Source organism: Urtica dioica, chromosome 6, assembly GCF_054948205.1.
Source record: "Urtica dioica subsp. dioica isolate 48M chromosome 6, U.dioica_male_clone48M_v1_H2, whole genome shotgun sequence".
Lineage (NCBI taxonomy): Eukaryota > Viridiplantae > Streptophyta > Magnoliopsida > Rosales > Urticaceae > Urtica > Urtica dioica.
In genome coordinates, this window is record NC_142761.1 from 22,307,148 (window position 1) to 22,333,035 (window position 25,888).

The 25,888-nt window shown below is 50.8% G+C and overlaps 2 protein-coding genes and 1 long non-coding RNA gene across 3 annotated transcripts; all 3 read left to right on the forward strand.

The window, feature by feature from the left end:
• Positions 1–19,202: 19,202 nt before the first annotated feature.
• On the forward strand, positions 19,203–21,698 carry LOC149393499 (uncharacterized). The gene has a single exon (XM_089616425.1). It carries the CDS (start codon positions 19,203–19,205, stop codon positions 21,696–21,698), a length of 2,496 nt encoding a protein of 831 aa, XP_089472551.1.
• A 1,681-nt stretch (positions 21,699–23,379) lies between these two features.
• LOC149393500 (uncharacterized) lies at positions 23,380–25,136 on the forward strand. Its single transcript, XM_089618053.1, has 7 exons — positions 23,380–23,484; positions 23,565–24,050; positions 24,113–24,196; positions 24,263–24,346; positions 24,594–24,641; positions 24,740–24,979; positions 25,074–25,136. The coding sequence occupies exons 2-7, from the start codon at positions 23,694–23,696 to the stop codon at positions 25,134–25,136; spliced, it is 876 nt and encodes a 291-aa protein (XP_089474179.1). The 5' UTR covers positions 23,380–23,484; positions 23,565–23,693.
• Positions 25,137–25,186: 50 nt separating this feature from the next.
• On the forward strand, positions 25,187–25,865 carry LOC149393501 (uncharacterized). Its single transcript, XR_016299640.1, has 3 exons — positions 25,187–25,264; positions 25,341–25,660; positions 25,747–25,865. It is a non-coding gene; the product is annotated as an uncharacterized LOC149393501 (long non-coding RNA).
• The last annotated feature ends 23 nt before the right edge of the window (positions 25,866–25,888 follow it).

Consider the following 25,888-nt stretch of genomic DNA (forward strand, 5'->3'; position numbering starts at 1 on the left):
GCTGGCTCTCGCTATCGCGAGGTTACCCTTCAAGATGATGTGCGAGGCATCGAAGACCGTACCTCGAGCCTGTCGCTCGGGTACCCGCGGAGGTGGCGGGAATGTGACTCATCTCTCGAGAGTCGTGAGAACAAAAGGGAAAAGACTGGTAGAGGGAATGCGTTGCCAAGGTCGAGAGACCCCCTCCTTCTAGCGCCAAAATGTTGTCGCAGTTTTTCGGACAACGATTTAGGAGTCGCAGACGGTTAGACCCAAGGCCAGACCAAGTGGTCTCGTCTCGACTCGAGCGTGTCGGGCTTGGTATCCCAAGCCGTCCCTTAGCTGTCTGTGGTATCTGTCTCGTTCAAGCACCTGAAAAGCAAGTAAAGAAAGTGTGAACTACAAAGGGGAAATAGAGGGGTTGCCTCTGTTTACCTCTCCGACGCTCAACATTAGTAGGATTGAGGTGGTTTGTAGATGGTTTAGTGTTTAGAGGTCGAGACTTGAGAGAAACGAGCGAGGTACGAGTTCGACAGCGTTTCGGTACTCAAATTCGGATTACCTGGACTAGAGAATGGACTCCTCTATTTATAGGCGACCAAGGGACGTGTTGAGGGTCCCTTGGCCGAGTGAGGCTGAGCCCGCCATCGGCCGAGTGAGGCTGGGACGGCCGATGGCCGAGTGAGATGATGGCCGTCGAGGGAGACTCACTCGGCCAATGGCCGAGTGAAGGAATGGACGCCGGGTGAGCTTTACTCGGCCATTGGCCGAGTGAAGAGTCTGGGCCGAGAGAAGACTCACTCGGCGGTTGGTCGAGTGAGCTGTTGGGCCAGCAGGGGTCTTCATTCGGCCTTCGGCCGATCGAGCGTGCTGGGCCGCCTGGGGCCTCACTCGGCCATTGGCCGAGTGAGCTGTTGGGCCGGCAGGGGTCTTCAATCGGCCTTCGGCCGATCGAGCGCGCTGGGCCGCCTGGGGCCTCACTCGGCCATTGGCCGAGTGAGCATGGTGGGCCGGCTGGAGACTTCATTCGGCCCTCTGCTGGGCGAACACGCTGGGACGTCTGAGGCCTCATTCGGCCATGGGCCGAGTGATCATGGTGGATCTCGTTCGGCCATTGGCCGAGTGAACATATGGAGAAGTTCACTCGGCCATTGGCCGAGTGATGGGCTTGGGCCGAGAGATGGCTCACTCGGCCATTGGCCGAGTGAGTTCATGGGCCGGTCGAGTGTGGGCTGGAAGTAGGGTTTCACTCGGCCAATGGCCGAGTGAGCTTGCTCGGCCGCCCGAAATGTCGATCGAGCCGTTGGACCTCGTCGGGCCGATAACAGAAAGTCTTGCTAATGCCAAGTTGTTCGGACATTTCTCGGAGGCGCGCATTGTCGAATTGTTTTCCGTTGTCGGTTACAATTGACGCAGGGATCCCGAAGCGGCAGATGATGCTTTTCCAAATGAAGCTCGTCGTGTTCGCCTCAGTGATCTTTGCTAGCGGCTCGGCCTCTACCCACTTCGTGAAGTAATCGATAGCCACGATCACGTGCTTGTATTGTCTCGGGGCCATAGGTAGCTCGCCGATGAGGTCGATTCCCCACTTCGCGAAAGGTCGCGGCACGATGATTGGACACAATGGGGCCGGTGCTTGACGCGGGATGTGGGCGAATCTTTGGCACTTATCACACTTTTTGGCCCACTCGTGGGAGTCCTTTTTCAAGGTCGGCCAAAAGTATCCAAGTCTCAGTAGCTTCAATGCCAACGATTGCCCAGCGGCGTGGTTTACGCACACCCCCTCGTGCACCTCGCGGAGTGCCTTCTTCGCCTCGACTTCGGTCAAGCAGCGAAGGAGGGGCATAGAGTAGCCTCTCTTGAACAAGTTGTCCTCCCTCATTGTGTACTTCGGCGCCAAGCTTCTCAGCTTTCTGGCCTCTTCTCTGTCTTCGGGAACGACTCCTCGCTTAAGGAATTCCACGAGCGGAGTCATCCATGAGGGAGGCGGAGTCTCGTCAATGACCCCTACGTCGCCTCTCGAGACGTAGGGTCGGGTCAGCACTTCGATTGGGACGCTACCCTCGCCCTCCTCGTCTATCCCAGACGCGAGGCGAGCCAGGGCGTCAGCGTCAATGTTCGCCTCTCGAGGGACTTGGACGATCTCGAACCACGACAGGGCTTCTAGATTCTTTTGGGCCTTGGACAGGTATGCGATCATGTGTGGCTCTTTCGCGGCGTAGTCGCCCTTAACCTGGTTCACAATCAATTGCGAGTCGCAATGGATGCGCAGGTTTTGGGCGCCCAACTTGTTCGCTAGCTCCAAGCCAACGATCAGAGCCTCGTACTCTGCCTCGTTGTTGGAAGCCTTGAACTCGAACCGCAGGGCGTATCTCAGCTTTTCCCTATCGGGATTTGTGAGCACAACGCCGGCGCCAGCCCCCCGGGCGTTTGACGCGCCATCCACGTGCAAGTCCCAGACCGGCCCTATCGGGTCGTTGGTTCTCTTCTTCGACGACTCGACGTGGTCGTCCTTCTTCTCTTCCGTGCTCTCGTTATTCTCGTCGCCCTCGTCGGTTGGGGGCGTGCTTGTGAATTCGGCGATGAAGTCGGCGAGGGCCTGACCCTTAATGGCGGTTCTCGGTTGGAACTCGATCCCGTACTCGCCCAACTCTTGGGACCATATCGCCATTCGAGAGGAGGTCCCTTTTTGAAGGGCCTTCTCGATGGGATGTCCCGAGCGGACCACAATGGGGTGCGCTTGGAAGTAGGGCCGGAGCTTTCTCGCGCTCATGACGAGGGCGAGGGACAGTCTCTCGATTTCCGGGTATCGGGTTTCGGCGTCGAGGAGCGCCTTGCTAACGTGGTAGACCGGCCATTGTACCCTGTCCTCCTCGCGTATGAGGACCGCGCTCACGGCCCTATCGGAAACCGCGAGGTAGAGGAACAAGGTTTCGCCATTCTTTGGCTTCGCGAGGAACGGGGGGGAGGTGAAATAGGCTTTCATATCGCGTAATGCTTCCTCGCACTCCTTCGTCCACACGAACCCGTCGGTCTTCTTCAGTGCCTTGAAGAATGGTTGGTACCAATCAGTGGCTTTGGAAACAAATCGCGTCAGGGCGGCGATCCTTCCCGTCAAGCTTTGAACTTCTTTGACCTTTTGTGGCGACCTCATCTCTAAGATCGCCTTAATCTTCTCAGGATTGGCCTCGATCCCGCGGCGGCTCACCATGTAGCCCAGAAACTTTCCAGACTCGACCCCGAAAGCGCACTTGTTGGGGTTGAGCTGCATCTTGTAGCGTCGCAGGATCGTGAACATTTTCCTGAGGTCTCGAACGTGGTCGTGGGCTTTGAGGCTTTTGACAAGCATGTCATCCACGTAGACCTCCATAGTTTTGCCAATTTGATTGGCGAACATGCGGTTCACCAACCTTTGATACGTCGCTCCCGCGTTTTTGAGGCCAAAGGGCATGACCTTGTAGCAGTAAAGTCCGCGGTTCGTAACAAAGGTTGTTTTAATTTGATCCGGCTCGTGCATGCGGATCTGGTTGTAGCCTTAGTAGGCGTCCATGAAGCTTAGCAATTCGTGGCCCGCAGTGGCGTCCACGAGCTGCTCGATCCTCGGGAGAGGGAAGCTGTTTTTCGGGCAGGCTTTGTTGAGATCTTTGTAGTCGATACAGATCCGCCACTTCCCATTTGGCTTCTTGACCATTACCACATTGGACACCCACTTGGGGTGCTCCGCCTCCCGGATGAAGTCGGCGGTGAGAAGTTTGTCAACTGTTGTCGCTGTTTTTCGGACAACTATTTAGGAGCCAAAGACGGTTAGACCCAAGGCCGGACTAAGTGGTCTCGTCTTGACTCGAGCGTGTCGGACCCGGTATCCCGAGTCGTCCCTTAGCTGTGGATGTCCCTTGAGTTCGTCAGAGTACCTGAAAAGGAGTAGAGAACACGTGAACTACAAAGGGGAAGCAGGGGGGGTGCCCCTGTTTACCTCTCCGATGCTCAACATTAGTGGGATTGAGGTGGAGTACAGAGGTTTTGGGGGTGTTTAGAGGCCAAAGCTTGAGAGAAACGAGCGAGGTACGAGTTCGGCAGCGTTTCAGTGCTCAAGAATGGATTACCTGGAGTAGGGGAGCGGCCCCTGTATTTATAGGCAGCCAAGGGGTGGTTTGAAGACCTCTTGGCCGAGTGAGAATGTTTGGGTCGGCCTTGGAGGAGGCTGGGTCGGCCAATGGCCGAGTGAACATGGTGGTGAGGTTCACTCGGCCATTGGCCGAGTGAAGGTCTTGGCCGGCTGAGGTTCACTCGGTCATTGGCCGAGTGATTTGCTGGAAGGTTCACTCGGCCAATGGCCGAGTGAAGTGCTGAGGCAGCTGGGAGATTCACTCGGCCAATGGCCGAGTGAACTGCTGAGGCAGCTGGGAGGTTCACTCGGCCATTGGCCGAGTGAACTGCTGGAAGGTTCACTCGGCCAATGGCCGAGTGAACTGCCTTGGCGGCTGGAGGGTTCACTCGTCCATTGGCCGAGTGAACTGCTGGAAGGTTCACTCGGCCAATGGCCGAGTGAACTGCCTTGGTGGCTGAAGGGTTCACTCGGCCATTGGCCGAGTGAACTGTCCAATGGCCGAGTGAGCCATTTGACCCAGCCAATGGCCGAGTGAGCGATTGACTCGGCCCATGGCTGGGCTTTGACTTCGCCATTGGTTTGGGCCGGCTCCTGGTTGAGTCAGGGTTCCGCCGCCCAAGACCTCGTACTAGCCATGTGGGTCGAAGAGATGCCCTTGTTCCCGTTGGCCCTAGACGGGCCAACAACATTAGCCCCCCGAGTTTCTGGTCGAGCGTAGGTCGAGTGGAAACTCAAAATCTACGCTTTTATGCGGATGCGGGATGAATGCTCTCGGGTTTGCATCATGAGGAGTGGCTTTCGCGCGTCGCGAGGGACGACTTTTTGTTTCGGGTTGATCGTGCGTGGCTCATTCTCTCGATCTACCAATGAGGGCGTGATCGATTAGCACGGCTTTATTGTGTTGTGCGCGTCTTATTTTCTCGACTTGCCAACGAAGGCATAACCGATTTGCACGTCTTTGTTGTCTTGTGCGCGTCTTGTTTTCTCGATTCGCCCACGAAGGCATAATCGATTTGCGCGTCTTTGTTGTTTTGTGCGCGTCTTGTTTTCTCGATTTGCCACCGAAGGCATAATCGATTTGCGCGTCTTTGTTGTTTTGTGCGCGTCTTGTTTTCTCGATTTGCCACCGAAGGCATAATCGATTTGCACGTCTTTTTTGTATTGTGCGCGTCTTGTTTTCTCGATTTGCCAACGAAGGCATAATCGATTTGCACGTCTTTTTTGTTGGGACGCAGACCTTGAACCCATTTGTAACTCGTTGCCTGTCGGCCGACGAGCTGGGCGGCGAGCGCAATGCCACATTTGTGTGGCGAGGTTTCCCGTGGACGCTGGCTTGACCAGATACGCCCTGGCGGACGCAAGCCTTGAACCCATTTGTAACTCGTTGCCTGTCGGCCGACGAGCTGGGCGGCGAGCGCGATGCCACATTTGTGTGGCAAGGTTTCCCGTGGACGCTGGCTTGACCAGATACGCCCTGCGGACGCAGACCTTGAACCCATTTGTAACTCGTTGCCTTTCGGCCGACGAGCTGGGCGGCGAGCGCGATGCCACATTTGTGTGGCGAGGTTTCCCGCGGATGCTGGCTTGACCAGATACGCCCTGGCGGACGCAAGCCTTGAACCCATTTGTAACTCGTTGCATGTCGGCCGACGAGCTGGGCGGCAAGCGCGATGCCACATTTGTGTGGCGAGGTTTTCCGTGGACGCTGGCTAGACCAGATACGCCCTGCGGACGCAAGCCTTGAACCTATTTGTAACTCGTTGCCTGTCGGCCGACGAGCTGGGCGGCGAGCGCGATGCCACATTTGTGTGGCGAGGTTTCCCGTGGACGCTGGCTAGACCAGATACGCCCTGCGGACGCAGACCTTGAACCCATTTGTAACTCGTTGCCCTTCGGCCGACGAGCTGGGCGGCGAGCGCGAACTCAAGACTCAACTCGAGGGCTCATGTAGAGCCTGCACGAGGAATAGTTAGTTGACTTGTGGGCTTGGGACTCAACTCGAGGACTCATGTAAAGCCTGCAAGAGGAGTGGTTAGTTGGCTTGTGGACTTGGGACTCAACTCGAGGACTCATGTAAAGCCTGCAGGAGGAGTTTCGTGAAGAGTCGTCGCGAGGAGTATCGGTCGACTCGCGGACTCTGAGCTCGACTCGAGGAATGAATTCATCTCGAGGAGACATGCGAAGAGTCGGAACGAGGAGTATTGGTCGACTCGTGGACTCGAACTCGACTCGAGGACTCGCGTAGACCCTGCACGAGGAGTTTCGTGAAGAGTCGGCGCGAGGAGTATTGGTCGACTCGCGGACTCGTAGCTCGACTCGAGGAATGAATTCATCTCGAGGAGACATGTGAAGAGTCTCTCTTATTTTTATTTTTTGAGTTTTTGTTGAATTGTTTTTTGATTGAGCGTTGGTCCCTGTTAGCCCCCCGAGTTTCTTGCGTTTGTGAGACAAAGGTTGAGAAACTCTCGCGTTAGAGGTATACAATAGTATGCGTTACATTTTTTCATGGGTGAAGTAACTCTTTATTGCAATAAGGGGGTCATTACAGTTTGTCATGGCACTTGGCCTTCTTTGAAAAAAGGAAATTACATTTTCGAAATGAAAGTGACCACGAAGCCGATCGAGTTCGGGCGTGAATTTAAATGTCGAAGTCGCGACAATCACGGCTTGCTAGCAGATGAGACGAATTCCCTGAGATTCCCAACTCGAATTAGGGAATCAATTCGCTTCTTAAGCTGCTTGCATTCGATCGTCACGTGCCCATGATCTTTGTGGTATTCGCAGATCCTGCTTTGATCTCGCTTCGCGGGGTCCTTTGTGAGTGGAGCGGGGCTTCCCAGCTCATCGCGGCGTAAGCGCAGGATCCGGTCGGGAGATGTGTTGAGCGGGACGAAGGATCGCTTCGGGGTCGGAGAAGGGTGGTCGTTAGGGACTTGACCCTTCCGGCGCCTTTTCCTTCATGACTCGGGACCAACGGCCGGTTTCACACCCACGGATGCGCGCTTTTGGTTGGGTGCTTGATCAATGTTGGGTGGTCGCTACCCCAAGACGATCGCGGTCTCACGTTGAGCGTCGAGTTTTTCTCTCAAATCGAACTCGTGATCCTCTCTTTGAGAGTTGAGGCGGTCTCTCAAGTCTCCAGAGGCCGTCCCTATCACCCTTGTTGAGGGCGCGTCGTTCAGGCGACGCCTTTGGCGGAGGCCGAGACCATCGACGTTGTCACCTTCACAAGGGTTTTGGATGCGGACGGTGAGCTTGGAGCGTCCCTTTCGGGACCTCGAGGCCGAGCGTCCTCGGGCATTGCGCGAGCCTTGATGCCTTGACGTGGTCGCCCGAGGGTGCCCCCTCGAGGGCGCGTGTGGGTGCTCACCAAAAGGTTGATGCTTCGACGCGGCCGCCCGAGGGTGTCCCCTTGGAAGCGTGCGCGCGTGTCCACTTTCGTGAATAGCGTGGTCGAGGTTGGTCTCGTGGTTGATGTCATCGACATTGTTGGAGTCGAGGAGGTCGGCGATGAGCACGCCGGTGACGCCGGGGCGGTCTAGGAGCTCGGCGAGCCTTCGAGCCGTGTCCTCTCGGACTGCGGCCTCGGGGTCATTCGCCGGGTCTCGGGGCTGGCTCTCATTATCATGAGGTTGCCCTTCGAGACGGTGCGCAGAGCTTTGGAGGTCGCGCCTCGAGCTAGTCGCCAAAATGTTGTCGCTGTTTTTCGGACAACTATTTAGGAGCCAAAGACGGTTAGACCCACGGCCGGACCAAGTGGTCTCGTCTTGACTCGAGCGTGTCGGACCCGGTATCCCGAGTCGTCCCTTAGCTGTGGATGTCCCTTGAGTTCGTCAGAGTACCTGAAAAGGAGTAGAGAACACGTGAACTACGAAGGGGAAGCAGGGGGGGTGCCCCTGTTTACCTCTCCGACGCTCAACATTAGTGGGATTGAGGTGGAGTACAGAGGTTTTAGGGGTGTTTAGAGGCCAAAGCTTGAGAGAAACGAGCAAGGTACGAGTTCGGCAGCGTTTCAGTGCTCAAGAATGGATTACCTGGAGTAGGGGAGCGGCCCCTGTATTTATAGGCAGCCAAGGGGAGGTTTGAAGACCCCTTGGCCGAGTGAGAATGTTTGGGTCGGCCTTGGAGGAGGCTGGGTCGGCCAATGGCCGAGTGAACATGGTGGCGAGGTTCACTCGGCCATTGGCCGAGTGAAGGTCTTGGGCCGGCTGAGGTTCACTCGGCCATTGGCCGAGTGAACTGCTGGAAGGTTCACTCGGCCAATGGCCGAGTGAACTGCTGAGGCAGCTGGGAGGTTCACTCGGCCATTGGCCGAGTGAACTGCTGGAAGGTTCACTCGGCCAATGGCCGAGTGAACTGCCTTGGCGGCTGGAGGGTTCACTCGGCCATTGGCCGAGTGAACTGCTGGAAGGTTCACTCGGCCAATGGCCGAGTGAACTGATGAGGCAGCTGGGAGGTTCACTCGGCCATTGGCCGAGTGAACTGCTGGAAGGTTCACTCGGCCAATGGCCGAGTGAACTGCCTTGGCGGCTGGAGGGTTCACTCGGCCATTGGCCGAGTGAACTGCCTTGGTGGCTGAAGGGTTCACTCGGCCATTGGCCGAGTGAACTGCTGGAAGGTTCACTCGGCCAATGGCCGAGTGAACTGCCTTGGTGGCTGAAGGGTTCACTCGGCCATTGGCCGAGTGAACTGCTGGAAGGTTCACTCGGCCAATGGCCGAGTGAACTGCGTTGGTGGCTGAAGGGTTCACTCGGCCATTGGCCGAGTGAACTGTCCAATGGCCGAGTGAGCCATTTGACCCAGCCAATGGCCGAGTGAGCCATTGACTCGGCCCATGGCTGGGCTTTGACTTGGCCATTGGTTTGGGCCGGCTCCTGGTTGAGTCAGGGTTCCGCCGCCCAAGACCTCGTACTAGCCATGTGGGTCGAAGAGATGCCCTTGTTCCCGTTGGCCCTAGACGGGCCAACAACATCAACTTCTTCACCAATGGCTTGGTACCTCTCCCCACTGAACGCCCGTCGCGGTTGAACGCGCTCGGCCACCCTCTTGTCGTCGTTGAGACGATGAACCATGATCTCGGGGTCGATCCCCGGCATGTCGGCGTGTGTCCACGCAAAGACATCTTTGTGCTCTCGGAGGAAAGCGGCGAGCTCGATTCGGGTCTTAGACGGGAGTTGGGCGCCTACCTTGACTACTTGGTCAGGCTTGGCGTCGTCCAACACGACGGGAACGAGGTCGTCCGGCGTCTCCACCTTTCGACGCTCGACATCGTCCCTTTGGTCTAGCTCTCCGAAGGTGCCTCCCTCCTCTAAGTTGCACGGGAATTTGTCCCCGAGTTGGAAGACGGTGCTCACCACCTTCCCTTTCCCTTTTCCGTCCACGCCCTGGATGTAGCACATCCTCGCCATGGATTGGTCTCCCATCATCACGGCGATTCCCTTCTCGGTTGGGAACTTCATCATCAGGTGATACGTGGACGTTATGGCCTTCAACCGATTGAGAGTCGGGCGGCCGACGATGATGTTGTACGCCGAGGGTTGATCCACCACTAGGAACGATACGATGTGGGTAACCTCGAGCCCCCCGGGCGTACCGAAGGTAACCGGGAGGTCGATAGTTCCCTCCGTCATAACCCTCTCCCCAGAGAAGCCGAAGAGTTGGGTTGAGATCGGGGTCGGTCTCACCCCGGAAAGCTTCATTCTGTCCAACGCCGACTTGAAGATTATGTCGGCGGAGCTCCCATTGTCGATCAGGATTCTCCGGACGACGTTGTTGGCGACCGGGGCAGAGACGACTATCGCGTCGTTGTGTGGATGGAGTACTCGCGCCGCTTCTTGTCCGGTGAAGAACATGGACTCGAAGGGGGCCGGAGGAAGGACCTCGTACGTATGGTTGATGTAGTGCGCTATTTTCCCTTGGGAAACTTCGCGCACATACTTCTTCCTTTGCGTAGCCGAGTCTCCGAACTCCGGGCCGCCCAAGATCGCGCCCACGACGTGAAGTTGCGAGCTCTCTGGTTCTTCGGTTGCCGCGCGGTTCGTGACAGTCACCGTTGCCGGACCTTTCTTTCCTTGCCGCGGGCGGCCTCCGTGCGCCGCGGCCGTCCCGATAGTTCTAAGGACGTATTCTTTCAGCTTCCCATCTTGAATCAGGGCCTCAATCTGACGCTTGAGCTGATACCATTCAGATGTCAGGTGCCCGTGATCCTGATGGTAGTCGCAGTACTTGCTTTGATCCCTCTTGGCGGGATCCTTCGTGAGAGGGGTCGGACTCCCCAACTTGTGACGGTGCAGAGCTAGGATTCGCTCCGGCGAAGTGTTCAGAGGAGTGAATGGCGAGAACTTTCGGAAGCTATCGACATGTGGCGGCCTTGGCCCGGGGAGGGAACGGCCGTTAGGGGCCTGGCTTCCCTTATTCCTCCTCTTTCGGGGGTCGGGACGATCTTCATCTCGATCGTCGCGGCGGCGACTCCCCTGTCCTCCTGACTTTCGGCCATCTCGGCCATCGAGATAGTCCTCGACTCCCATGTATGTGCGGGCTCTTGTCATCAGCTCTGCCATGTCACGCGGGACCTGGCCAACAATAGACTTGAGGAAGTCACTCGTGCGTACTCCCTCAGTGATTGCCGTGATGGCGTCCCTGTCGTCGAATCCTTCGACCTTGTGAGACTCCTCGGTGAAGCGAGCAAGGTATTGTCTCAACGTCTCGTCTCTTCCTTGTCGGATAGAGAGGAGGTGGGTCTTTGGTTTCTTTTGCGCCACAAGGGTGGCGAATCGGGCGAGGAACGCCTCTCGCAAGGCCCGGAAGGACGGGATGCTTCCCGGCCTCAAGCTTCGGAACCACTCAAACCCCGACCCTGTGAGGGTCAGGCTGAAGGCTTGGCAGAGGGTGGCGTCCGTCTGCCCTTGCATCGTCATCCACGTCTCATAATGTTGGACGTGGAAGTGGGGGTCCGTGCGTCCATCGTAGGGGGGAATGGACGGTAACTTGAAGTTCCGCACGCATGGTTGCGCGAGGACTTGCGCGGCGAAGGGAGAGTATGATTCCTCGATCCCTCCGTACGGCCTTTGCCTCCCTGACTCTCTCATTTCGATGATTTGATTATGGAGGCTCTGAATCATCGTGACCATGTCGAGGCCGTTAGCGGGGCCGACCGTCGGGGCCACGGGAGTCACCGGTTGGCGTTCGTTGGACGCTTGGTCCACGACGTTGGCCTGAGGCCGGCCGAGAGTTGCAGCGGGGAGCGCGTCCCTTCGAGAGTTTAGCCTTTGGCGGAGATCCTCCCCTCGGGAGTTTCTCTGCGCCGTCAAGCGTTCTCTAAGGTCCACGCTTGGTGCTGGGCGAGGCGAGGTCGCCCTTGGTCGGACCGTCCGGCGGGCGCTGCGGCTATCGGCCCCATCATCAGCCAGAGTCGCTCTCTCCTCGGCGAGGGGCCGTGTCCGGCCGCCTCTTGAAACCGAGGGGGCGAGTCCCTGGGAATGTGACCGTGCCTGTTGCCGCGCTAGGTGCGATGGCCCGGCCAGAGCATTGTTGGACCTCTCGGGCCGCAAAGGGGCAAGGGTAGGCGTTGCCTCGTTGGTCCTCGACTCCTCCACATACTCGGGGTCGGAGTCATCTTGGGCGGACCTATCTTCAATGTCATAGCCGAGGAGGTCGGCTATGAGCGTACCGTCGACGCCGGGGCGGTCAAGGAGCTCCGCAAGCCGCCGGGCCGTGTCCTCTCGGAGCTCGGCCTCGGGGTCAATCATCGGGTCTTGGGGCTGGCTCTCGCTATCGCGAGGTTGCCCTTCAAGACGATGTGCGAGGCATCGAAGACCGTACCTCGAGCTCGTCGCTCGGGTACCCGCGGAGGTGGTAGGAATGTGACTCATCTCTCGAGAGTCGTGAGAACAAAGGGAGAAAACTGGTAGAGGAAATGCGTCGTCAAGGTCGAGAGATCCCCTCCTTCTAGCGCCAAAATGTTGTCGCAGTTTTTCGGACAACGATTTAGGAGTCGTAGATGGTTAGACCCAAGGCCGGACCAAGTGGTCTCGTCTCGACTCGAGCGTGTCGGACTCGGTATCCCAAGTCTTCCCTTAGCTGTCTATGGTATCTGTCTCGTCAAGCACCTGCAAAGCAATCAAAGAAGGTGTGAACTACAAAGGGGAAACAGAGGGGTTGCCTCTGTTTACCTCTCCGACGCTCAACATTAGTAGGATTGAGGCTGTTTGTAGAGGGTTTAGTGTTTAGAGCTCGAGACTTGAGAGAAACGAGCGAGGTATGAGTTCGACAGCGTTTCAGTACTCAAATTCGGATTACCTGGGTCGAGGGAGAGACCCTCATATTTATAGGCGGCCAGAGGGGGTTTGGGGAACCCCTCGGCCGGGCGCCGGCCTTGGAGAGCCGGCCTTGGAGTGCCGGCCATGGAGAGCCGGTCCTGGAGCGCCGGCCCTGGAGCGCCGGTCCTGGAGCGCCGGCCTTGGAGCGCCGGCCCTGGAGCGCCGGTCCTGGAGCGCCGGCCCTGGAGCGCCGGCCCTGGAGCGCCGGCCCTGGAGAGCCGGTCCTGGAGCGCCGGCCTTGGAGCGCCGGCCCTGGAGCGCCGGCCTTGGAGCGCCGGCCCTGGAGCGCCGGCCTTGGAGCGCCGGTCCTGGAGGGTCGGCCATGACGAGTGCTGGCCCCGGGCGAGCGCCGGGCTTAGGACGGCCGCCAGCGTGGCCGTCGTCGATCTACCGGACCGAGACGGACCGGTAACAGCACGAGCGACTTCCTCAAGTCCATTGTGGGGAAGGTCCCGCGAAGCATGGCAGAGCTAATGACCAGAGCCCGCGCACGTATATGGGAATCGAGGACTATCTCGATGGCCGAGATGGCCGGAAGTCGGGGGGACAAGGTAGTCGACGCCGCAATGACCCGGACGGAGATCGTCCGGACCCTCGAAAGAGGAGGAACAAGGGATGAAGCTATCCGGGATGAGACCGACCCCGATATCGACCCCGCTCTTTGGCTTCTCCGGGGAAAGGGTCATGACGGAGGGAACTATCGACCTCCCGGTTGCCTTCGGCACACCGGGGGGCTCGAAGTGACCCACATCGTGTCATTCCTGGTCGTGGACCAGCCCTCGGCGTACAACGTCATCGTCGGCCGCCCGACTCTCAATCGGCTAAAGGCCATCACTTCCACTTACCACCTGATGATGAAGTTCCCAACGGACAAAGGGATAGCCGTAATGTTGGGAGACCAATCAATGGCGAGGATGTGCTACATCCAAGGCGTGGACGGGAAACAAAAGGGAAAAATGGTGAGCACCGTCTTCCAACTCGGGGACAAGTTCCCGTGCGAAATAGGGAAGGGAGGAATCTTCGGAGAACTAGACCAAAGAGACGATGTCGAGCGTCGAAAGGTGGAGAAACATGACCAAGTAGTCAAGATAGGCGCCCAACTCCCGTCCGAAGTTCGAGCCCGGCTCACCACCTTCCTTCGCAAGCACAAAGACGTCTTCGCGTGGACACACGCCGACATGCCGGGGATCGACCCCGAGATAATGGTTCACCGTCTCAACGACGACAAGAGAATGGCTGAGCGCGTTCAACCACGACGAACGTTCAGTGGAGAAATGTATCAAGCCATTAGTGAAGAAGTTGACAAACTTCTCGCCGCCGACTTCATCAGGGAGACGCAACACCCCAAGTGGGTGTCCAACGTGGTGATGGTCAGGAAGCCAAACGGGAAGTGGCGGATCTGTATCGACTACAAAGATCTCAACAAAGCCTGCCCGAAGGACAGCTTCCCTCTCCCGAGGATCGAGCAACTTTTGGACGCCACGGCGGGCCATGAGTTATTAAGCTTCATGGACGCCTACTCAGGCTACAATCAGATCCGCATGCACGAGCCGGATCAGATCAAGACCACCTTTGTTACAAACCGCGGACTCTACTGTTACAAGGTCATGCCTTTTGACCTCAGAAACGCGGGGGCAACGTATCCAAGTTTGGTGAACCGAATGTTCGCCGATAAAATTGGCAAAACTATGGGGGTCTACGTTGACGATATGCTCGTCAAAAGCCTCAAGACCAACGACCACGTTCGAGACCTGGGAGAAATGTTTGCGATCCTGCGACGCTACAAGATGAAGCTCAACCCCAAAAAGTGCGCTTTTGGGGTCGAGTCCGGAAAATTCTTGGGCTACATGGTTAGCCGCCGCGGGATCGAGGCTAACCCCGAGAAGATTAGGGCGATCTTAGAGATGAGGTCGCCACAGAAAGTGAAAGAAGTTTAGAGTTTGACGGGAAGGATCGCCGCCCTAACGCGATTCGTGTCCAAAGCCACCGACAAGTGCCAACCGTTTTTTAAGGCACTAAAGAAGACCGACGAGTTCGTGTGGACAGAGAAGTGAGAGGAAGCGTTCCGCGAAATGAAAGCCTACTTCGCCTCCCCCCCGTTCCTCGCAAAGCCAAAGAATGGCGAAACCTTGTACATCTACCTCGCGGTTTCCGACAGGGCCGTGAGCACGGTTCTCATACGCGAAGAAGACAAGGTGCAATGGCCGGTCTACTATGTCAGCAAGGTGCTCCTCGACGCCGAGACTCGATACCCGGAAATCGAGAGATTGTCCCTCGCCCTTGTCATGAGGGCGAGAAAACTCCGACCCTACTTTCAGGCGCACCACATTGTGATCTGCACGGGACATCCCATCGAGAAGGCCCTTCAAAAAGGGACCTCCTCTCGAATGGACGTGTGCTCCCAAGAGTTGGGCGAGTACGGGGTCGAGTTCCGGCCAAGAACTGCCATCAAGGGTCAGACCCTCGCCGACTTCATCGCCGAATTCACAACGCCCCCGGCCGACGATGGCGACGAAGGTAATAAGGGCACGAAAGACGAGGAGGACGACCACGGCGAGCCATCAAGAAAGAGGGCCAACGGCCCGACAGGGCTGGTCTGGGACTTGCACGTGGATGGCGCGTCAAACGCCCGGGGGGCTGGCGCCGGCGTAGTGCTCACGAATCCCGATAGGGAAAAACTGAGATATGCCCCGCGGTTCGAGTTCAAGGCTTCCAACAACGAGGCAAAGTACGAGGCTCTGATCATTGGCTTGGAGCTGGCAGACAAGCTAGGCGCCCAGAACCTGCGCATCCACTGCGACTCACAGTTGATCGTGAACCAGGTTAAGGGCGACTATGCCGCTAAAGAGCCGAACATGGCGCGTACTTATCCAAGACCCGAAAAAACCTAGAGGCGCTGTCATGGTTCGAAATCGTCCAAGTCCCCCGAGAAGCGAACATCGACGCTGAAGCCCTAGCCCGCCTCGCATCCGGGATAGACGAGGAGGGCGAAGGCAGCGTCCCGATCGAGGTCCTGACCCGACCCTACGTCTCGAGAGGCGACGTAGGGGTAGTTGAAGAGACTCCGCCTCCCTCGTGGATGACACCGCTCGTAGAATTCCTTAAGCGAGGAGTCGTCCCCGAAGACAAAGAGGAGGCCAAAAAGCTGAGAAGCTTGGCGCCAAAATACACGACGAGGGAGAACAACCTGTTCAAAAGAGGCTACTCCATGCCCCTCCTCCGCTGCTTGACCGAGGTCGAGCCGAAGAGGGCGCTCCACGAGGTGCATGAGGGGGTGTGCGGAAACCACGCCGCCGGACAGTCTTTGGCGTTGAAACTCCTGAGGCTCGGATATTTCTGGCCAACCTTGAAAAAGGACTCCCACGAGTGGGCCAAAAGGTGCGACAAATGCCAAAGGTTCGCCCATATCCCGCGCCAAGAACCGGCACCGCTATGTCCGATCATCGTACCGCGCCCCTTCGCAAAATGGGGAATCGATCTCATCGGCGAGCTACCTATGGCTCCGAGACAATACAAGCATGCGATCGTGGCAATCGACTATTTCACGAAGTGGGTAGAGGCTGAACCGCTGGCAAAGATCACCGAGACAAACACAACGAACTTCATCTGGAAGAACGTTGTCTGCCGCTTCGGGATTCCCGCGTCGATTGTGACCGATAACGGAAAGCAGTTTGACAACGCGCGCCTCCGAGAAGTGTGGGAACGGTTGGGCATTAGCAAGACTTCCTCTTCCCCCCGCCATCCTCAAGCCAACGGTCAGGTAGAGGCGGTCAACAAAACGATCAAGGAGAATCTGAAAAAGAGGTTGGAGGAGAAAAAGGGGGCTTGGGCCGACGAGCTCCCCATGGTCCTGTGGGCGTACCGAACCACCCCGCGAAACGCGACCGGTGAAACCCCTTTCGCTATCGCATTCGGAGTCGAGGCCGTGGTACCCGTCGAGACCAAGCTGCCGACCCTGCGCATCGAGGAATACGAAGAAACCGCCAACGACAGCGCGATCAAGCTCGAGTTGGACCTCATAGATGAGAGGAGGGCGGACGCCCTCACCCGCCTTGCCGCACAAAAGAGGAAGGTCGAAAAGTACTACAACTCCAAGGTCAAGCTACGGCAGTTCACCGACGGAAACCTCGTCCTCAGGAGAGTGTTCCAAAACACCAAAGTGCAAGGGGCGGAAGTCTTGGGCCCCACTGTTGAGATCGATCTAGGGTTTAAGAAAATAATTAACGCTTCGGTAAGCGGCGGAATTTTAAAAATTTTCTTTTACAAGTAAGAACAGTTTTTACTAACCTAGACAAGTGCAAGTACTACTAGAAATCATGCTTTTCACAGCACATGTTTTCACGGCGCTTGGCAAAAAAACGCCGTCAAAACATCATTTTTTTTTATTGTCGAATCGTAAGAAGACACGTGGCCTATGAAGAGAAACGCTGTAGAAAACATAAGACAGCGCTTATATATAAGCGCTTTCATTTTATTCCCTCGAATTACAAGAAGCCACGTGGAGAAGAAACGGTTTGAAAAAAAAAGTTTTGACAGCGTTTATATACAAACGCTGTCAAAAGTTAATGTACAATTATATCTTGACACGTGTACATTTCAGAATTTAATTTATTTGTTTTTAAAAAATATGGCAGTTTATTTCTATTTTCTAAGCATATATGGAATAAAAAACCCCTAATTCTCTGAGTATAATAACTTCTTCTCCAATCTCCAAACACTCACGTTCTCCACGTTTTCCACGGACGCGTATACCCTAGCCTCTTTGCTCACTCCGAGTAATGTCAAGCCATTGACAACCGAATCCTCCACCCTGACAACCTACGACCAAAGCCCCATCGTCCGCGAGACCCATCGGCCACACCGCCCCCGTCGCGCCCCCATCGGCTCCTCGCCGAGACCCAAGAAGAGGTCGCTCAAGCCAAGGCCAAGGCCAAGGCTAAGGCCTCATCTCTGCCGCCGCCGGCTTCTGCCGCGTCCTCTCCAGCTCCTCCGACGCCGCCATCGTTTCCGGCTCCGGTCTGTATCTCTCTCTCTCTCTCTCAATCCACCCAAGTAACGTTGGGTCTTTTGTTCTGTTTTCAGATACTCGTGCGTTTGGCATTTTTTTTTTTAATTTCTGTTTTCTGCAATTTCAATGGTAGACATTGTTTGTTTGTCACCGAGGGATAAACAGGATTCAAGGGTTCAGACAGAGCCCCGGTGGACTGGGAATCGAGAGTGAAGATCCACTCGACGCAGCCCGAGGGATCGCACACATCCACTCGTCGTCGGCTTCGATCATCCACGGCAACATCAAGTCCGCAAACGTCCTCCTCTCCGCCGACCACCACGCCTCGGTCTCCGACTTCGGCCTCTCCCCACTCACAGCCCCTAGTCTTCCTCCTCCGGTGCCGCACCGCCACCACCACTCCCTCGCCTTTAAGACCTTTTCATATAAGGTTTTTTTAGGCTTTTTTCGTTTATACAGCTCACCTCCAAAATGTTTAAAAAACTACCCCAGAGCTTCTTAAGTTGGTTGCACTAATTAGTCCTTAAACTTTTCGGATTTTTGTATTAGTCATACATATGAATTTGTTCAAAAATTTGACATTGCACTTGAACATATGCTCAAAAAAATTGTCCCAAAAAGTTGTCAAAATGTATTTGTTTGAAGTCAACTAAATCTAGTCTGTCAAACTAAAGAATAATATATTTCCTGATGAGTGAATGATCCCACAAGGCTATCTCTCGCAGGGCTTACTCTGTGAAACTCTCCTCTCGGTCGTTCAAGTTCTCGAGACAAGTGAATTTAAAAGAAAGGTAATCCCTTCGATGATTTATTTTCTGGCTCTAGCTCTTGTTTTTTCTTTTCTTTTTTCGAATTCGCGTTTCGGTTTTATTTGACTTGTTAGTCTGTTTGCTTAATGAGTTATTGCTTAATGGGTTTTATTTCACAAATTTTACTCTTACACTAGTGAAAGAAAAATCTAAAGCTCTGCTAAATAAGCTTGTTATGATCTTAGACATAGAGAAGTCTTAATAATTTTGAAGTTCATCGATATTGAACGTACATAATAACTGTAACTTTGATATATGCTGAATTGAGTTGTTTTATAGTCAAGTCTGTAAAATTTATAAATATATGCTCAAGGCAAACAACGGAAAAGAATATCTGATTGTCAATATTTGTTAATGATAAACATGACTTTCCTTTTGGTATTGGAGTCTTTGGATAAAGGTGGCCCAGATTACAATCAAAACTTCTAGACAAAATTCTTGCCAAACTTGAATCGTGCACTATTTGCTGTAAAGGCTCCCAAATTCGACATGTTTGCATTGAAATTTGGTCTTTTCATGAGCTACTTTTAGCTTGTCATAATTATGCTTATCACGATTTGTCGTTTATGATCTAGATAAAGCCACATACATAAAAAAATAAAAAATAAAGGCAGCAAAGTAACTTATTGTATTCTGATTGAAAACAAAGTGTCTTGGTTGTCTTTTTATGGCAACAAATCACATTATTATATTTAATTTTAGTAGTGGTAGGTCCAACATGGTGTGTTATGAAGGCATTTATATACAAACGCCTTCTATTGTATTCAAAAGTATTTATTTGTCTTTTTGTGAAATAAATAAATGTATTAAATATTTTGTCCTTTTCTGAATTTATGATTTGATTATTAAATATTTTATTTTGTTTGCTGAGGGCATTTATTATTTGAGTCTCAACTATATATACTTTGTCATTTATGTTTTAGTAAATAATTTCTTAAAAATGTTTGAGTTTGATACAATTTTTTTTTTAGTCTGATCAAATGGACAAGTCATGGATGACTTTTCATAGAGGAACAAAACAGTACATTGATGGTGTGGAATCATTCTTAAGTCATTGTCGATCGGTTTGGCAGAATGTAAATCGAATTCCTTGTCCGTGTGAGAAATGTGGAAATTATCAATACGGGGACAGCCGTTCTTTAAGAGATCATTTGATCATAAATGGTGTCGACAAAAGCTACACTGAATGGGTACATCATGGTGAGAAGTCTAAGAAGCGCAAGAGTACTGAAGCGTCAACTGAAACAGGTCTTGGTGATAACAATGTTGATGCTCCGTATGTTGCTGAGATGGTCGATGATCTAGAAGATGAACTGCTTGATAACCCCGAACATCTCCATTCCTTACTATCCAATGCCGAAAAACCACTTTATCGTGGCTGCCCCAAGTTCACAAAGCTCTCGATCTTAGTAAGGTTGTTTAATCTAAAAGCTAAATTCGGATGCAGCGATGTTATGTTCTCAGAACTCCTTGAATTGCTTAGAGAGATGTTGCCCGAAGACAATCAATTGCCAACGAGTCTTTACCTAGCCAAGAAAACATTGGCGGCCATCGGATTGGGTTATACCAAAATCCATGCATGCCGCAACGATTGTATCCTCTACCGTAAAGAATACGAATGTTTGGAGCAATGTCCCGTGTGCAATGAATCAAGGTGGAAGAGAGCAAACAATCCAAAGAAACAACCTCCAATTCCTGCAAAAGTCTTATGGCATATTCCTATTATCCCACGTCTGCGGCGCCTATTTCGAAATCCTGAGCACGCCGAGAATTTAACTTGGCATATGACTAAAAGAGTTGACGATGGAATGCTACGACATCCTGCTGATTCACCATCGTGGAAACACGTTGACTCATTGTGGCCAGACTTTGCCAAAGAGCCAAGAAATTTACGACTTGCACTTTCTGCCGATGGAATCAATCCACATAGCAGCCAGAGTAGCAGATACAGCTGTTGGCCGGTGCTTCTTGTAATTTACAATCTTCCTCCGTGGTTGTGCATGAAGCGCAAATTTATGTTGATGTCTTTACTTATTTCTGGCCCGAAGCAGCCAGGTAATGACATCGATGTTTATTTGGCTCCATTGATTGATGAACTTAAAGATTTATGGGAAAATGGTATACATGCATTTGATGCATATTCTCGAGAGGATTTTACTCTAAGAGCCCTTCTTATGTGGACGATAAATGATTTTCCTGCTTACGGTAATTTATCGGGATGTTCCGTGAAAGGCTATCACGCATGTCCCATTTGTGGAGAAGATAAAGAAGGCACTCTCCGCTTGGAGCACGGGAAAAAGGTGGTGTACATGGGTCACCGACGGTTTTTACCACTAAGACATCCATATCGAAGACAAATGAAGGCGTTCAACGGCAAGAAAGAGTTTGGTAGAAATAGCCAACCGTTGACAGGACTTGAAACACTTGAGAGAGTGTCGTCTATGAAGTTCAAGCCGTTTGGGAAAATTCCAAAGAAAAAACCCGGAGAAAAGACTACAAAGACGACAAAAGAGATGTTTGACGATAAATGTTGGAAGAAGAAATCAATCTTCTTTGAACTGGAGTATTGGAAACATCTACCTGTACGTCATAATTTGGATGTGATGCACATTGAGAAAAATGTATGTGAGAGTATTGTCAGCACTCTTCTAAATGTCCCGGGGAAAACAAAAGACGGTATAGTCTCGCGGCGTGATATGGAGTTACTTGGAATAAGAGAAGAGCTAGCCCCGAGGGAAAATGGGAAGCGAATATATCTACCACCATCTTCTTTTACTCTGTCAAGAAAAGAAAAACAGAAGTTTTGTCAAACTTTGGTTGATATTAAGGTACCCAAAGGCTATGCGGCAAACATTCGTAGTTATGTATCTATGAATGAGTTGAAACTTTTTGGCCTAAAGTCGCACGATACACATGTGTTAATGCAACATTTTTTGCCTGTTGCCATTGAGTCGATTTTACCAGAAGGATTGAGAAATGCTCTTATTCGGCTTTGTGGGTTCTTCAACATTCTTTGCTCCAAAGTGGTGGACGTGTCAATTCTAAAGCTGCTCCAAACTGACATCGAGATCACATTATGTAAATTGGAGCAATACTTCCCTCCATCATTCTTTGACATAATGCTTCATCTTACTGTGCACTTGGTGAGAGAAGTGGAGTTGTGTGGGCCCGTTTATCTTCGATGGATGTATCCCTTTGAGAGATTTATGAAAGTGTTAAAGGGATATGTTAGAAATCGAAATCGGCCTGAAGGATGTATTGTTGAAGGTTACATGGCTGAAGAATCCATTGAATGTTGTTCTGAATACTTGCACGATCTTGAATCTATTGGTCTCCGTGATAAAGTAGATCAAGATTATAATGTGAGTAGAGGCGTAACAAACGGTGCAGTGCATACAGTAGCGCAAGCAGATCTTTTATTGGCACATCAAGCCGTTCTACAAAATTCAAGTGTGGTTCAACCTTTTATCGAGTAAGTTTTCTCAATACTAAAATGTGTAGTCATAATAATGTTTTTCTTTGCTATAACCATTATTGTGAATTGCAGGGAACATATGAATATTTTGCTAGAAGATGCAGCGAATAAAAGATCGGCGAGAAAGGCACAAGAGGAACATCTTCGTAGCTTTCCTCAATGGTTCGAAATGCGTATAATGCAAAGTGAACTTGGTGTTAGTGACATGCTCTATAATTTATCAAAGATACCAAGAACGCAAGTCGTTAAGCATTCAGGCTACATCATAAATGGAGTCAGATTCACCACTGAGAAGCGAGATAAGTTAAGGGTTACTCAAAACAGTGGAGTGTGCTTAGTAGCAGAGACTATGCAGTACGCAAGCGCTAAGGACAAACATCCCATAAATTCAGATATGATTTACTATGGAGTGATAAAAGAAATATGGGAAATAGACTATTTGTCTTTTCGAACACCGGTATTTCTGTGTGATTGGGTGGAGAGTAACGGTGGAGTAAAAGTCAATGCACATGGATCTACATTGGTGGACCTCAAGAGACACGGTCATAAAAGGGAGCCATTTGTGATGGCAACACATGTAAAGCAAGTGTTTTATGTTACAAGTCAAATTGATTCGAAGTGGTCATACGTATTTGCTACTCAAAGCAAAGATTACGCAAATGAAGTTCAGAAGGAATTTGAGGAGAGCGATGTCCTTTTCGAGCACTTAACTCCAACCAAAGGCTTGACAACCAGTGATACCAACTCCGTCGTAGACGATGAGAACGACGCGTTATATTTAAGGAAAAACGTAGAAGGAATTTGGGTATATATAGTGTTAACTCTTAAAATGTTATTGTTATTTTGATTGTGATTTCTTGTATGATATTTAATTAGGCTCCTTAATATGTAACTTTAATTGTGCTTTCTAATGTTATATTTTTACATTTTACAGGTCTGATGTCTAGGCCACCTCGAGATAAGCCAGGGAAAAGAGGTCCAACAAGGCTCCCGAACCTTGTACGTCTAAGGAGTCAAGGAATCAAGCAACGTGTAGAATTTGATGTTTATGGAGAAGCGATTGGTGACAACTCTCCAGTTTATAGAAGTTTTTTGGGCTATTTAGCCAAGAAAGTGTCAATAGTCAACCACGATGATTGGCGTCTCGTGGAAGAGAATGTGAAGGACGGTCTTTGGAATGAAGTTCAAGTAAGTTTGTTTGTACTTCTTTCTATACATAGGTTTAAATAACTTAAAAGTTGCCGTATTCAATTTTGGCAGAACACCTTCATTGTTGAGAATCGCTATCGTGACGAGGCGATGCAAAAGATTGGGGCACGATGGAGAGGTTTTAAGACGAAACTTACAAAAAAGATTTTTGAAAAGCTTAAAGCAGGTGATGATCCGATGTCTCTTACTTCAACAATGGAGTTGGAGTACGGGATTGCTCCAGAAGATTGGACTAGATTCGTCCAAAGTCGCATTAATCCTGATTTTGAAACGCTTAGGAAAACTAAACAAGGAAATCAGAGCAGCCAAGTCCTTCTTCATCGGACTTCCCGAAAACCATATGCCGCACTTAGATGTGATTTGGTAAGTCTGATTTTGCATTTTTATTTTTATAATTTTTTTCCAAAAGACAAAATCTTTGTCTCGTTTTACCTTTTTTTTGTCAACTGTGATGCTATTGTGAGAATATAGACGGAAAGAAACGATGGTAGACAACCTGATCGAGCTGAAGTTTGGATAGAAGCACGCAAAGACGCAAATGGAAAGCTTACAAATGAAGAAGAAGTGATAAAAAAATGGTAAGTATATATAATTTTAAAGTTAATAGATCGAGTTAATAAATTGATATGTATTATTTGTTGTTGTTGGTTATGTGTAGGAAAATATACAAGAAGACGGGGCATTTGTAGTACATGGATCCGCAGATGTCCTAACTACGGCTCTATCAAAACCTTAATATAGCGGACGCACTCGAGGTGTTGGTGGATCAGTGCCTTGGAAGCGATATATGTCGAAAGTACCTTCTAGAGAGGAAGCAGACCTTGAAGCCCAAAAGCGGATCTTGTTGTTGCAACAAGAAAAGAAAGAACTCGAAAGGAAGTTGCAAATGTTTGAGAGAGAACGAGGGGAAAACATGAATGGAGGGCCAATCGGATCTCAACAACAACACATGCCGTTCATGCATCATACTAGTGGAGAATATGGTATGCCATATATTCCATTCACACCGCAAGCAGGTTTTCAATATCGCCCTCAATATGGTGCGTCATGGCCCCCACAAGCCCCCTCGCCGGATTTTGGTTCACAATATCCGTATTTCTCGCAGTACTTCTCGCAGTCAGCATATCCTCAAGAGCCTCTCCAGGTAGTATTTTGATAGATAGCTTAAATTGGTGGATTTCTATAACTAATAACATGAACTCGTAGGATTGTCGACATCAATCGCAAGTACCGTTTAGTTCCGAAACGCCTTCTAGATCACAATCACCATACGTTCCAGATCCCCCTGAGGTAGTTCTTTGAATTTAATTAAAGTTTTATATGTTAATTTATTTAGTTCATAATGTAAAATCATAGGAGGATCAACATCAGTCGCATGTACCGTTTACTTCTGAAGCGCCTTCCACATCAAAGTCACCACATATTTCCAATCCCCCTCAGGTAATAATCTAAAGTTATTATATGTTGATTATTATAATAAATAATGTGAAATTATAACAGGCTAGATATTCGCAGGGGTTGTCTCCTATGCATGATTGTTCGTCTGAATTCATACCATTTGAACCTTACGTGCGCGATTCAACTCTTGCTCCACATCAAGTATATAATAATCATTAACTTGGAGCTGATTATCACATAGTTCAACATACAATATAAATTAGTTTAATAAAAATTGATGCACGCGCAGGTGCATATACAGTCCCAAGTGACGTCCATAAATACAAGCACGCCAAAGGTACAGTTACTCTTCAACCATTCACCTTCAATTCTCTGCATTGATACTGTGTTATAGTGTAACAATATTTATAGTGTTAATAATATCCATTGTTTCAGGTCATGCGTCCGATACAATCTGAAGCTCAATCAATTAAACATCCACTGCATAAGCCAAAACCAAAGAGAGCTCAAAGAAAAATTTTGTCACCTACAAAAGAGACCGAAGTGTTGGTGGCATCGACGACGAGACCTTCGAAAGAGAACGAAGTGCCGGTGGCATCGACGACGATACCTCCGAAAGAGAACGAAGTGCCTATGACATCAACGACGATACCTCCGAAAGAGAACGAATTGTCGGTGATATCGACGACGATACCTCAGATACCCGCTAGAAAGTGTCTCCTTGCCATCGGAAATTTGGAGAATATTGTTGCAAATGGTTATGTGATAGATACGGGAAGTGATCGCATTCATGGAATTCTACTTGGGAGCGAGAATGTGCGCGTGCATGTGAGCGAGATTGAACCTGATCATCTAGAAGACGAATTACCGATACCGGTCAATGATGAAATGTATTTAGTCACTCACGCTGCTAAGTCGATGGTTGCATGGCCAAAATCTCTAGTCATCTACGAAGATGATGTAAGTAAATTTTTTTTTAAAATGTATTTTACTATTAGTTGATTTGTATTTTAATAATCTTAATTACTATTCACAGGAGGAGTTACAGCCACCACAAAAGAAGAGTAAAAAGGTTGCCAAATCGCTAAAAAACAAAAAATCTAAATCTACAACTCATCGCGTGCATAAAAAAGGTTCAAGTCAAGCAACTCCTCCTCAAGCATTCCACGATCAAGAATCATTATTACCGACATTGGTAGATCGAATTTCAATAATAAATGATGATATTGTGATCGATTATAAGTTTCCCGAGTGTGTGTTCAACGGCGAAGTCACATTAAAGTTGATGAAGGAAGATGTCGAGCAATTCATGTACATGAAGGAGATCGGAGTAAACTGTATTCTAGTTCATATACGGTATTCTTATACTAACTTTAAAACTTTTTTAAGTATAATAACATTGATTTTATTATAGCTTCTGTGTTTTTCTTTTCCTTTTGTAGACACTTACGTTACCATATGCGGGTTGGCGGAGAATTGCGAAAATTCGCCTTTAGCAATCCCATTGACGTTTCTCCGTCTGTAACTCAATTAGACGAGCCTATAGGGCGATCAGAACACCTTTTTAAGGGAATGAAAGAGTTG

Bases quoted from the DNA above. Each gene is read 5' to 3' on its own strand.
- LOC149393499 (XM_089616425.1), top strand. From the start codon at position 19,203: ATGGACAAGTCATGGATGACTTTTCATAGAGGAACAAAACAGTACATT.
- LOC149393500 (XM_089618053.1), top strand. From the start codon at position 23,694: ATGTCGAAAGTACCTTCTAGAGAGGAAGCAGACCTTGAAGCCCAAAAG. The intron at 24,347-24,593 runs GTAATAATCTAA...ATGCACGCGCAG, and splicing joins ATATTTCCAATCCCCCTCAG to GTGCATATACAGTCCCAAGT. The intron at 24,980-25,073 runs GTGATATCGACG...GTTATGTGATAG, and splicing joins CGAAAGAGAACGAATTGTCG to ATACGGGAAGTGATCGCATT.